This window comes from Symphalangus syndactylus, chromosome 8 (assembly GCF_028878055.3).
Source record: "Symphalangus syndactylus isolate Jambi chromosome 8, NHGRI_mSymSyn1-v2.1_pri, whole genome shotgun sequence".
Taxonomy (NCBI): Eukaryota; Metazoa; Chordata; class Mammalia; order Primates; family Hylobatidae; genus Symphalangus; species Symphalangus syndactylus.
In genome coordinates, this window is record NC_072430.2 from 73,908,504 (window position 1) to 73,922,712 (window position 14,209).

General features: G+C 35.1%; 1 protein-coding gene and 1 long non-coding RNA gene across 7 annotated transcripts in view; one reads left to right on the forward strand and one right to left on the reverse strand.

Moving 5' to 3' along the window:
* Window positions 1-14,209, forward strand: part of UBR3 (ubiquitin protein ligase E3 component n-recognin 3) — a 263,885-nt gene that overhangs the window by 212,939 nt on the left and 36,737 nt on the right. For all 4 annotated transcript variants that reach the window (XM_055289670.1, XM_055289672.1, XM_063644665.1 and 1 more), the window contains exon 32: window positions 7,083-7,186. In XM_055289670.1, coding sequence (XP_055145645.1) covers window positions 7,083-7,186 — 104 coding nt within the window. The remainder of the gene's footprint in view (window positions 1-7,082; window positions 7,187-14,209) is intronic.
* Window positions 1-14,209, reverse strand: part of LOC129488025 (uncharacterized) — an 89,102-nt gene that overhangs the window by 23,968 nt on the left and 50,925 nt on the right. For 2 of the 3 annotated variants that reach the window (XR_008659556.2, XR_008659553.2), the window contains exons 2-3: window positions 9,785-9,880; window positions 2,210-2,300 (exon numbers count right to left, since the gene is read on the reverse strand). This is a non-coding gene — a long non-coding RNA (uncharacterized lncRNA). The remainder of the gene's footprint in view (window positions 1-2,209; window positions 2,301-9,784; window positions 9,881-14,209) is intronic. The other variant, XR_008659554.2, reaches the window with a different exon arrangement.

Genomic DNA, 14,209 nt, shown 5'->3' on the forward strand with positions numbered 1-14,209 from the left:
TGGCACATATACACCATGGAATACTATGCAGCCATAAAAAATGATGAGTTCATATCCTTTGTAGGGACGTGGATGAAACTGGAAAACATCATTCTCAGTAAACTATCACAAGGACAAAAAACCAAACACCATATGTTCTCACTCATAGGTGGGAATTGAACAATGAGAACTCATGGACACAGCAATTATTTTTTAAAGACTTTGGTTTGTTTTTTTTTTTAGAGCAATTTTAGATTCACAGCAAAATTAAGAGGAAGGTACACAGATTTCCCATATACTCTCCACTGTAACAGATACATAGCCTTTCCCATTATCAATATCCACCACCAGAGTGGTACATTTGTTACAGCTGATGAGCCTGTATTGACATACCATAATCACCGAAAGTCTGTAGTTACATTAGGGTCCACTCTTGCTGTTGAACATTCTGTAGGTTTAGGCAAATGTACAGTGACATTTGGCCACCATTGTAGTGTCATACAAAGTAGTTTCACTGTCCTAAAAAAAACCCTCTGTGCTCTACCTATTTGTCCCTCCTCAGTACAACCCCTGGCAACCACTGATCTTTTTACTCTCTCCATAATTTTACCTTTTCTGGAATGTCATATAGTTAGAATCATACAATATGTAGCTTTTCACATTGGATTCTTTCATTTGGTAATATGTATTTAAGTTTCCACAATGTCTTTTCATGGCTTGATAGCTCATTTCTGTATAATAGAAATAACAATCTATTGTCTATACCACAATTAATTTATTCATTCACCTACTGAAGGACATTTGTTTGCTTTGAAGTTTTGGCAATTTTGAATAAAGCTGCTCTAAACATCTGTGTGCAGGTTTTTGCGTATATAAGTTTTCAGCTTTTTTGGGTAAATACTAAGGAGTATGATTACTGGATCATATCGTAATAGCATGTTTAGTTTTGTGAGAAACCACCAAACTGTTTTCCAAAATATCAGTATCATTTTGCATTCCCACCAGCAATGAAAGAGAGTTCTTGTTACTCCACATCTTTATCAACATTTGGTATTATCAGTGTTCTGGATTTTGGCCATTCTGATAGGAATGTAGTGGTATCTCATTGTTTTAATTTGCATTTCTCTGATGACATATGGTCTGGAGCATCTTTTCATATGCTTATTAAGCATCTGTATATCTTCTTTGGTGAGGTATCTGTTAATGCTGTGGTACCATTTTTTAATTGGGTTTTTTTCCTATTAGTTTTAAGAGTTCTTTATATTTATACGAGTATTTTACATATCAGTCCTTTATCAGATGTGTCTTTTGCAAATATTTTCTCCAGGACTGTGGCTTGTCTTCTCATTATCTTGACATTGTCTTTTGCCAAATAGAAGTTTTTAATTTTTATGAAGTTCAGCTTATCAGTTATTTATTTCATGAATTATGCCTTTGGTGTTATATCTAAAAAGTCATTGCCATACCCAAGGTTATCTAGGTTTTCTCTTATGTTATAAGAGTTTTATTGTTTTGTGTTTTACATTTAGGTCTGTAATCCATTTTTAGTTAATTTTTGTGAAGGGCATAGGTCTTTGTCTAAATTCATTTTTGTGCATGTGAATGTCCAGTTGTTCTAGCACCATTTGTTGAAAAGACTGCGTTTTCTCCATTGTATTGCCTGTACTCCTTTGTTAAAGTCAGTTGACTATAATTATGTGAATCAATTTCTGGGCTCTGTTCTGTTCCATTGATCTTATTTGTATGCTGTTTTGCCAGTACCATATTGTCTTGATTACTGTAGCTTTATGGTAAGTCTTGAAGTCAGGTAGTGTTAGTCATCTAATTTTGTTCTTCTTCAATTTTGTGTTAGGTATTCCAGCTCTTTTGCCTCTCTATATAAATTTTAAAATCAGTTTGTCAATATCTACAAAATAATTTGCTGGGATTTTGATTGAGATTGCATTGAATCTCTAGGTCAAGTAGCGAAGAACTGACATCTTGACAATATTGAGTCTTCCTACTCATGAACATGGACTATCTCTCTCCATTTATGTAGTCGTTTGATTCCATTTATCAGAGTTTTGTCATTTTCCTTAAATAGATCTTTGCATATATTTTGCTAGGTTTATACCTAAGTATTTTATTTGGGGGGAGGGGTTGCTAATTTAAATGATACTGTGTGTTTATTTTCAAATTCCAATTGTTCCTTGCCAGTATATATGAAAGTGATTGACTTCTATATATTAACCTTGTGTCCTGCAGCCTTGTTACAATCACTTATCAGTTCCAGGAGTTTTTGGTCAGTTTGTTCAGATTTTCTACATAGACGACCATGTAATCTGTAAACAAAGAAAGACAGTTTTATTTCTTTTCTCCCAATCTGTATAACTTTTATTTCCTCTTCTTATCTTGAGGCATTAGCTAGTACTTCCAGTATGATGTTGAAAAGAAGTGGGGAGTGGGGACATCTTTGCCTAGTTCCTGATCTTAGTGAGAACAATTATGTATTTTAAAATATTAAGCATTTTAAAAGATAGTTATCACAATGATCATATTAAACCCTGTAGTTGAAATCTTTGGTTCTCTTTTCTACAGAGGGGTGCATCAGTCCATTCATTCATTCCAGTTATGGGCTAGTGATGTGCTAGGAAAGATCCATTTCTCTCTCTGTCCTTAGAATGGCTGTTTTTATCTTATCAGCCAATAACTGCCAGGATTTTTTCTGATTATTATCGGGGAAAAAAACTTACCAAAAAAAGTATTATCACTTAAACATTTTTTGGCTAACATGAGTGGTTAAAAATGGGATCCTAAAGTAATGGAAATGTATTTGATTTCTAGCAAAGTTAAGTATTTTTATATTTATTAGCTATTTGTATACACTCTTTGTGAATGATATATTCAGGACCTCTGTCCATTTTCTGTTGGCATCTTATTGTTTAAAATTATATGAATGATTCTCCATGGCTTAAAATATTAAATCTTATTTTGTCATAGTTGTTTGTAAGTGTTTTCCAAAATATGTTTGCCTTCTACTTTTGTAATTACTTTTCTTGACCCATTGAAGTTTTAAATTTTCATGTAGCCAGATCAATCAGACCTTATACTTCTTATTTTTTCCTATTACTTTCATACTTAGAATACCCATGTCTTCCAAGAGCTGATGTATACTTTTATAACTAGTATTACAATGTGTAATCCAGTCTTAGGATTTGCAATATCTACCTATATTTTCACTTTAGAGTTTTCTCATGGGATGATTTTTAAAACTATATAACATACTTGGAATTCATTCTCACTTTTGTGTTAGGTGAAGATCTAAAATTTATTTGCAAATAACCAAGTAGTTTTTTTTAGTGATTTTATATCCTAGTTATTAAATACTAAGTGTTCCTACATTATAGGCCTGATTAGGAGCTTTCTTCTTTGTTTTATTGAGCTCCAAGTCTATTTCTCTGACAATACCATGATGGTTTATTGTTGAGGTGATTTATTATGTCTAGTTATCGGGTTGAGTTAGGTTCCTCTCATTTCTCTTCCCCAAACTCTGACTCCCAGTTTTTCTTTGCTGTTCTCACTTATTCTTCAGAAGGTTTTTAGAACATTTTCTAAGCCCTTCCCCTCACTTATAATTTTTTTTTTTTTTTTTTTTTTGAGACAGAGTCTTGCTCTGTTACCCAGGCTGGAATGCAGTGGTGTGATCTTGGCTCACTGCAACCTCCACCTCCTGGGTTCAAGCAGTTCTTCTGACTCAGCCTCCCAAATAGCTGGGACCACAGGCGCACACCACCACGGCCAGCTAATTTTTGTATTTTTAGTAGAGACAGGGTTTCACCATATTGGTCAGGCTGGTCTCAAACTCCTGACCTCAGGTGATCCACCCGCCTTGGCCTCCCTAAGTGTTGGGATTACAGGCATGAGCCACTGCGTCTGGCCTAACTTGTAAATTTGGTTATAATTATTTTAAACTCATAAATTAATCTGGGAAAGTAGTTATCTTTGTAATATGCAGTTTCCTCAACTAGAAATATTCCCCCTTCTTTTAATTCATTTTTTATTCTGTTGTATGCATATTATGTTTCAGTTTTGAAACGTTTGTTAATTATGCATTCTTAGTAGTATATAATTCTTCCATACGGCAATTTGGACTGATTTTAAATAATATTGGAAGGTCACATACAATAATAAGCAAATTAATAATAGTATAAAGGAATCCACCTCTCATTTTGAGAAAGATTGCTTGTATTGTAGAAAACAGTTGTTAGCATATAGTGTAAAATAAGAGTCTAGTATTCTGTTAAGCACTGTAAGTTTTTCAGTTGCATATACTACCCTTATTTTATTAAACTATATTTAATTTTTTTATTTGGGAATGCTTTTCTTTTCTATACCTAAAAGCTCCGCATGTGTTGGTCTGTAGGTTATCATGCAAGAAATTCTCAAGCCTTTTTGATTTTTGTGCAGTAAAGTACATCTTTGCATAAGAGTGAAATTGGGCTAGCTTAAATGGATCCATAAACTTTATTCTAATTTTAAGTGAGAATCTTTTAAACACCTGTTAAATTTAATGTAGCAGTTTGATAATCTAAAATTATATACCACTTGTTTATTTGTTCATTCATCCATCCATTTTCCCATGAATATTTCATTTGTTTATCCAGCTAGTTTTATTAACTCTTTTAATCCAGGTATTGGGATATAATGATAAGCAAGATATCATTCCTGTGGAAACTTCTTCCAGGCACTAAAGATATAGAGGATGAATTAGAGGAACATAAAATTGGAAGAGACTGAATACTTAAAGGCAGTGGCCATAGGGGTGGCAAAGAGGAAGTAGAGATAGAGTCATTAGGACTTAGTGCCAATTAAATATGGGGTGAGTGAGAGAAGATGGCTTTGGGATGTCCTCAAGTTCCTAGCTTATTTATTCATTATGCTTTTATTGGAGGACTATCATGTTTTAGGCATTGTTATGTTTCAGGCATTGTGTAAATGCAGGAGGATATAAGAAATAAGCCACATCAGGACTTAGATTATAGAGGGGAAAGTATTAGGTTGGTGCATTGCTTTTAGTGGCAGAAACAGCAATTACTTTGGCACCAGCCTAACAGAATGGTTGTGACTGGGGTGGGGGTGTGCATATAGAGAGAAAGATTATGGGTTCACTTTGAGGCCTGTTGAGCTGCCTGCCTGTTAGATATACAAGTGGAAGTAATGGATATTCAGATAGAGAGTTCAAGAGAGTCATTGCTGGACATACAGTCATCAGTGTATAGCTGGCAATTGAAATCATGGATTAGAAGTTCTTTCAAAAAGAGTCCTTAGTGAGAAAAGAAAGGGAGAATTGGACTCTTGAGGAATAACAGTATTTTTTGTTAGTCAGAGGAAGATGAACCTGTGAAGAAGACTAAGGTGGAGTAATCAGAGAGATAGAAGGTAACTTGGGACAGTGTTTCACAAAAGCCAAGAAAATTTTCCAGGCAGAATGTTCAACTGTATCTAAAGTCAAGTCAAGGGTCTGTAAGATAAGGATTTAAAATGTCTACTAAATTTTGTAATTAGAAGATCATTGTTGATCATGTGAAACTATTTCTGTGGGGAATTTGAATAATAGAAATGGTGTGACCCCTACACATTTTTTTTTTTTTTTTTAAACCTCGGCCTTGCAGAGAGGCTAGAGAAACTTGAAAGACAATATCAGGATTCATAGCATTAATGAAGGTTTACCCTTGGAGAGGAAAACAAGTATACTAAGGAATATTTGTAGAAAATGGAGAAATTCAAAGAGCTGTCTTCCTCTGTCAGCTAAAAGTTTCTCAGCAGCAGGGGTTGATTTACTCACCAACGTGTTTAGTGCCTGACCTGTAGTAAGTAATCAGTAAATATTTGCTGAATGATCGAGCCTAATAAAAGAGTTGAACAATTTTGTTTATCCCAAGTCTAAAGTGTAGCTTCAGAGTTTAGCCACTTCTGGAGCTTAAGATTTGCTTTTCTTCTCTGTCATTAAAAATTAAACCCGTAGTCAAAAAATTAACCTTCTAAAGGCATTTACAAAATTCTTTTAGAATAAGCTCTGCTTTGTAATATAGTCTGTGTTTTTCATAGTACTGCACATTCCTAAGGTTTACTACTTTGTCTTTTATAGTGTACTTTTTAAAATTTATTTTTTGTAGAGATGGTCTCACTGCATTGCCCAGTTGGGTCTTGAACTCCTGATCTCAAGTGATCCTCCCACCTCAGCCTCCCATGCCTGTTGGGATTACAGGCATGAGACACCGCATCCGGCCCTTTTATAGTGTACTTTCAGTTCTGCTTTGGTTATCTCTTTTTGAAACTTGGCAAATGTTAAAGATTTTATTTGAATTTTGTTATAAGATTGAAACATTTTATTATTTATTTTGAGACAGAGTCTCGCTTTTTCACCCAGGCTGGAGTGCAGCAGCACACAACCCACTGCAGCCTTGACCTCCTGGGTTCAAGCAATCCTCCCACACACCACCAAGCCCTGCTAATTTTTTATATTTTTTGTAGAGGCAGGTTTTCCCCATGTTATCAATCTGGTCTCAAACTTCTGAGCTCAAGTGATCCGCCTGCCTCAGCCTCGCAAAGTGCTGGGATTACAGGCATGAGCCACTGTGCCCGGCTGAAGCATTTTAATAAGAGCAGTTAACCATACCTTTTCAACAGGAGTTGATTTGGGAACTGTACCTATCTTTTTTTAATGATGTGAAAACTTACTTATTCGTTACTGCTAAGTTTGTGATAAGTATCCTATAAGCCACTCCATTTGTAGTGAAACTAATTCTTTCATTCTCTATTTAATACTTTAATTTCTGTAATCTAAGATCAGAAAGACTCATAATCAAGTTAATGTATCCTAATTGTTTACTTTGATAACACAACACATTTTCTATACATTTTCTTCATGTTAGAGTCAAGAGAATATGAGTCTAAAATATAATTTTTTTGCAAAAAATATGACTCCTAAGGTTTTTTTTTTTAGATTTCTTCTTTGTGTATTAGTTTTTATTTCTGTTCCATAGCTATATATGTGACATATAAAATAAATTAGAAAGAGAAGATATACAATACTATGTAAAGTGACTACATTTTTCTTTTAGGCTGGGATATGAAGAACAACAGCCTGAGGTTCCAATTCTTTATCATGATGTAACATCCCTTTTGCTCATCCAGATCTTAATGATGCCACAACCCTTACGCAAAGGTATGTCTTTATAATTCAGATTCTTTGATTATATACTATGTATTTTGAATATTCTAGAGATTATAGAGACAAATAGGCTGGATGTGGTGGCTCATGCTTGTAATCCCAGCACTTTGGGAGGCTGAGGTGGGTGGATTGCTTGAGCACAGGAGCTCGAGACCAGCCTGGGCTATTAATATAGTGAGATGCTGTCTCAAAAAGAGAAAGAGAAGTAAATACAGCCGTAAGTATGATGGATATTTTTTGTGGTAATAACGGACATTGTTTTTTCTATTATTAGCAGATAGTAATCGTATCTAAAAAATGACAATGAAAAAGTGTTTAAAATTCTTGTGGGTCTGTTCTTTTCAGCTTTTTAGTCACTAAGAGGTAAAGACATGGGAAAACACTCTGAAAATTGTTTAAAAAATTGAAGTGATGATACAAGTGAAAATTCGAAAAATAGAGCAAACTCTCAGCCTTAGTGCCTTTACTCTATATGCATACATATTTTGATATAGTAGTAATTGTAGTTATTAAAAATAGTCTCATCATTTTAAGTTACTGTTAATATAACATTATTATATTAACAGCATCAGTATTATATTAGCAACATTTTAATTATTGCTCCTTGATCTTTGTAGCTTTCACTTGAAGACAACATTTAAAATATTCTATCAGATAATTAACATCTTCTGTATTAGAAAACTAGTTTTTATTTTGTTTAATTATTATAAGTTACAGTAGAATGAACATCTATGGGTGTATAAAAGTCTTGTTCCTGGGGAAGACATTGTTTATACAAACTCCAGCTTGATCTTTGATAAATCCTTTTACCTAAGGGTGTGAAATAATCATTTAAAAATATATAGGCAAATTATGATATTTCATGCAAATTATGACATTCTGTAAAAAGTAAAACAATATCATTGATAAACAAGCATAATACACTAGCACTGTGAGCTTCAATTAATATTTTTTAATCATGAAATTCACATAAAATAAAACGTACTATTTAAACAATTTAAAGTATACAACTGAAGTGCCATTTAGTACTGTCACAGTATTGTGTGATCATCACTATTAGTTAGTTCCAGAACATTTTCATCAGCCCCAAAGCAAACTTTATGCCTATTAAGCAATCATTTTCTTATTTTCTCCTTCTCCCAACCCCTGGAAACCACTAATCTGATTTCCTGTCTTCATGGATTTGCCTATACTGGATATTTCATGTTAATGAAATTATACATTACGTTGCATTTTGTGTCTGGCTTCTTTCACTTAGCATGTTTTCAAGGTTTATCCGTGTTATAGCATGTATTATTACTTCATTTATCTCGATGGCTTGGTAGTATTCCATTGTATGGATATACAACATGGTTTATCCATTTGTCAGTTGATGGACATTTGGGTTATTACCACCCTTTGGCTATTGTGAATAGTGCTGCCATGAACATTCATATAGAAGTTTTTGTCTGAGGTCAGGTATGATGGATCACTTGAGGCCAGGAGCTCATGACCAGCCTGGCCAACATGGTGAAACCCCGTCTCTACTAAAAATACAAAAATTAGGCCGGGCGCGGTGGCTCACGCTTGTAATCCCAGCACTTTGGGAGGCCGAGGTGGGCGGATCACGAGGTCAGGAGATCAAGACCACGGTGAAACTCCGTCTCTACTAAAAAAAAAAAATACAAAAAATTAGCCGGGCGTGGTGGCGGGCGCCTGTAGTCCCAGCTACTCGGAGAGGCTGAGGCAGGAGAATGGCATGAACCCGGGAGGCGGAGCTTGCAGTGAGCCGAGATTGCGCCACTGCACTCCAGCCTGGGCAACAGAGCGAGACTCCGTCTCAAAAAAAAAAAAAAAAAAAAAAAATTAGCCTGGCATGGTGGCACGCACCTGTAATCCCAGCTACTCGGGAGGCTGAGGCATGAGAACTACTTGAGCCTGGGAGGTGGAGGTTGCAGTGAGCTGAGATCACGCCACTGCACTCTAGCGTGGGTGACAGAATGACACTCTGTCTCAAAAAAAAAAAAAAAAAAAAGTTTTTGAACACTTTTTTTTTGGCAGGGGGGATATATAGCTAGAAGTGGAATTGCTGGATCATATGGTAATTCTGTTTAACTTCTTGAGGTAATTATATATTTAACTGCAAAACACCAGATATTTTTGAATGTTACTTTTTTGAGGATTTAGACTGTGTCTGCTAATTTAATCATTTGTGTTTATAGAGCTTAAAAACCTGTTAAGTAGTCTCATTAAAATTAATCTCTTTGTAAAATTAGTTTCAAATTCTTTAGGCTTTTTGTGTTACTTTGGTTAGTTTTTCTTGATCTAGGGAAACAGTTGCCTTGGATCATGCTGGTTTACTCCAGATTGTGCTCTTCTAATTATATTAGTAGTATTACATTTTGAAGTATTTTAAAAATTACTTTATTATGTCTTCAGAATATTTAAATGTGTTAAATATACCTTTTACTTATAAGATTAGTTATTACATAAACCTGAAAAAGTAAAAGAGAAGGAAACTTAACAGAGAAGATTGTCTCTATGTCACTATTTAATCTGTATTAATCAATATTTAATCTAAAGAGAAAAATATTTTAGTTAAGAGTAAAGGACCTGTTGTGTCAGTGTCTGAGAGCTGTAGCTGGTGCATCATCCTCCTTGTCAGAAGTTACTGTTGGCACTGGCTTTCAACAGAAGACGAAGTTCATGCTGAAAGAGGATGCAATACATGAAATTAACCAAACCTACTGAATTTAATTCAGTAGAAACAGAGTTTAAAAACTATATTCTAAAGTGAATCAAGAAAATTGATTTTAGTAATGGTTAAGTAAATTCAGGAAATCATCAATGTAAAAATGTATAATATTGTTAATAATCATGCCTTAAAGTAATATCATTAAAGAAGAGTTTCTTGGACAAATTTAATAAGCAAATTTAATAAATTCATTGCTTGATTCAGTTCAAGAAATACTTAATAAGTACCTACTGTGTACCAGGTTGCTATGCTTCTTTGCCAAGTACTAGACACACAAAGATGACCAAAACATGGACTTCACCCTTGGGGAACCAAATAGCTAGGTATTTAGCAGTCATTACATCTACCTATAGTTAGAATTGCTTTTAAAACTTGTGCTTTATATTATTTCTTAAAATTTTACAATAATTCAAGATTGGATTATCCTGATATTGGATTATACTGCTATCGAACACATTGTATAATATTTTGCTAGCTGTCATTGTGGTGATGAGTTCTTAGAATTTAGGGTCAAACAAAAAAATGCCATTCTTTATTAATTTTTTTAGTCTTTCACACTTTGAGAACTGGATAGAGGCCTTTAATTGCTAGGAAGTTCAGAGCTTAATTATATTAATTTTCCACAGACAGGTTTTTTTTTTTAGGGGAGGTGGAAAGTTGGGGAAGATAGAGTTATTAATATAAATTTTTCTTCTCCACTCCCTTTTGATGTAAGACTTAATAGTGGTCTTTATTGGAACGGTGTTATTATAAACTATTTTTATTGTAAGAATGTGTATTTGTGTAACTGTTTAAGTTACCGTTTGTTATTAGAAGAGAAAAGCAGAGGAAGGAAATTTTACCGTTTAGACTTACTAGAATGTTAAATGCGTCCCATGGTTTTATCTGAAAAATAGATGGATGCAGAAACCTACCTATATACCTCTTAAATTTTTTAATGCTTAGCATTGTTTCCAGGTTGAAAGACCTTTTTATGCCAATTTTCTCATCAGAAGCTCAAATTAAATATATTAAAGACAAGTTTTTTTCTTTGATCTCTTATGTCCTTGCATCTTATGTTTCATAATACCCATCACATCACAGGCCTCTAAAGAATAAACTCGGAAGTAACTTCTGACATCACTGTTTTCAGGTATTCATATTTAGTTCTTTATGTACAAGGGGAAAGAAGATTTATAACTTAGGATCAGATTTGGCTATATAATATAAAGAAGAAACCAAATTAACACAGTAGCTTAAATAAGATACTGCTTGTTTTTCTTTCATGTAGAAAGAAGTGTGAAAGTAGGCAGGCCAGACATTTCTACTTCACAGCACCAGATTCTTTATGATATGGCTCTCATCTCCCTGTGCCAAGGTAGCTGCTAAGAGTTCTAGCCATCACAGTCTAGTTTAAGGCAGCAGGATGAGAGTTAAGAGAGGAACTTCACCTTCTTTTTTAAGAAGCCCTCTTAGATGATTCACACAAAATTTACAATTATTATATCTCAGGCTAAAATTCTTTCTTATTTTTGAGCCTCCAGGGTTTAAGACATAAAATCATCATCCTTTATAGGGAGTGTATTAGTTCATTTTCATGCTGATAATAAAGACATACCCGAGACTGGGCAATTTAAAAAAGAAAGAGGTTTAATGGACTCACAGTGGATAGCCAAGTGAAAGGGGTTTCCCTGCATGAAACCATTAGATCTCATGAGACTTATTCACTACCACGAGAACAGGATGGGGGGAACCACCCCCATGATTCAGTTATCTCCCACTGGGTTATGGGAGTTAGTTACAATTCAAGATGAGATTTGGGTGGGGAGACAACCAGACCGTATCAGGGAGGGTCAGTTACCCAGGTTTGGATCATGTTGCTGTTCTTGAGGAGCTTCACAAATCTGTTCTTAACAATGCTGTATAGAATACAGACTCCCAAGATTCTATAGAGCATCTGGGACCAGTGATTATAGAATATCCCTGCTTCCAAGATCCCATAAGCGGGGCCCACAAAAGAGATCTTGAATCCTGCTTATTATTTTCCATTGACTTGAAGAAAGAAAATATCTCAGTTTTGCTTTGTTATAAACCAAGGGCTTAAAAAACTATTTATTTACAAGCATACGTAACAGTAAAGAGCAGAGTTTCATGAACCCCCATATCAACTCATGGTCAGTCTTGTTTTATTTATACCCTCACTTATTCCCTCCTCCCTCCCACCTGTGGTTATTTTGAAGCAAATTCCAGACCACATATCATTTTATCTCTATAGTCTTCAGTATGTATCTCTAAAAGATAAGGATTCTTAAAATAATTTAAAAAAATTTTGAACACAAAATGAACAATTATGCCTAAATACCAGTAAAAATCTCATCGGTGTTCAAATTTCCATAGTTGCTTCTTGTAAATTTTTTGTTTTTTTTTTTTTTTTTTTTTTGAGATGGAGTTTCTCTCTGTCGCCTAGGCTGGAATGCAGTGGCACAATCTCAGCTCACTTCAACCTCCGCCTCCTGGGTTCAAGCGATTCTCCTGCCTCAGCCTCCCAAGTAGCTAGGATTACAGGCACCCACCACCACACCTGGCTAATTTTTGTATTTTTAGTAGAGACAGGGTTTCACCATGTTGGCCAGACTGGTCTGAATCTCCTGACCTTGTGATCCACCTGCCTCGGCCTCCTAAAGTGCTGAGCCACTGCGCCCGGCCCGTAAATGATTTTTTAATATTTGGTTCATTTTGGCTTAGGATCCAAAAAAGATCCATACATTGGATTTGGTTGTTATATTTCTTTTAAATCTGTGGGTTGCCTCCCTCCTCCTACCTCCTTGCATTTTATTTGTTGAAAAATATGGGTCTTTTTTCCTTTAGAACTTCCCATAGTCTCTATTTTGCTAATTGTACCCCCAACAATATCATTTAATAACATGATCTTCTGTCCCTGTGTGTGTCCTACAAACTGGCAGATAGATTTAGATGGAATCAGTTTCTTATTTCTTTTTGCAAAAATACTTCATGGATAATGTTAAATACTTTTATCAGGAGATATAATTTCCAGTTGTTCCTCTTTATGTGACAGTAGAAGCTATTGATTATTCTCTAGATTTATTCCTTATTTCATTTCTTAAGTGGAATTCATAAAACTAAAATTTTTTCCTATTTTTCCTATTTGTTTACACATTGGTAAAGTTGATATAGGAAAGGCAGGTTAAATGCTTGATTTTGTACCAGTTTTCAGAAAAATGACTTTTTTTTTTTAGCATCCTCCAAAGATGATTGCTTTTTTTCCAGTATTATGAATTCTTGGGTTTTAATATATTTAGTGTCCTTCAGTCCCATAGTAAAATTAATAACTGTTTAAATACTTCAGGTTGGCTCGTATCCTATTGATATAACCCCAACAGTCTTTGATAGCCTCTTCGGACCAAAGCTTTATTTATTTTATTTTTTAGGGGGACAGTCTTGTTCTGTTGCCCAGGCTGGAGTACAGTGGTGCAGTCATAACTCACTGCAGCCTTGACCTCCTGGGCTCAAGCAATCCTCCTCCCTCAGACTCCCCATGTAGTTGGGACCACAGGTGCACACCACCACATTTGGCTAATTTTATTTTTTGTAGAGATGGTGCCGGGTGGTTCTCACTTTGTTGCCCAGGCTGGTCTCGAACTCTGGGCTCAAGGAATCCATCTGCCTTGGCCTCCCAAGGTGCTGGAATTACAGGCATGAGCCACTGTGCTGGCCTAAGACCAAAGCTTTTTAGTATGTGGTTCCAGAGTTCATTAATAGGCTTTAAGAAATCCATAAATCTCCTAAAATGGTAAGGAAAAAAAATTGTACATATATGTGCATTTTTTTCTGAGTAGTTTCACAGCTCTTACCAGATTTCCAAAAGGATTTTGACCCCTAAAATTTAATTACTTATATATTATCCTGGGGACTCCTGGCCATAGACAAATGTATTTTGTAGAATCAGCAGATTACAGTGGGATGAGAAATGAGAAGGAAGTGAGAGAATTGAGACAGTGAACAGAGAGATCTTTCAAGAGAGAATGGAGGAGGAGAACAGAAGCCATACGTGATGTACAGTAGTGCCCCCTTACCCATGGTTGCACTTTCTGTGGTTTTTGTTACCAGTGGTCAACTTTGGTCCAAAAAGAGTAAATGGAAAATTCCAGAAATAAATAATTTATACATTTTAAGTTGCATGCCATTCTGAGTAGTACACTGAAATCTCATGCTGTCTTGTCCCTTTCTCCCTGGGAAATGAAGTTTCTTGTTTTCTAGAGCTGGTTTCTGCTTACTCCTTAGAA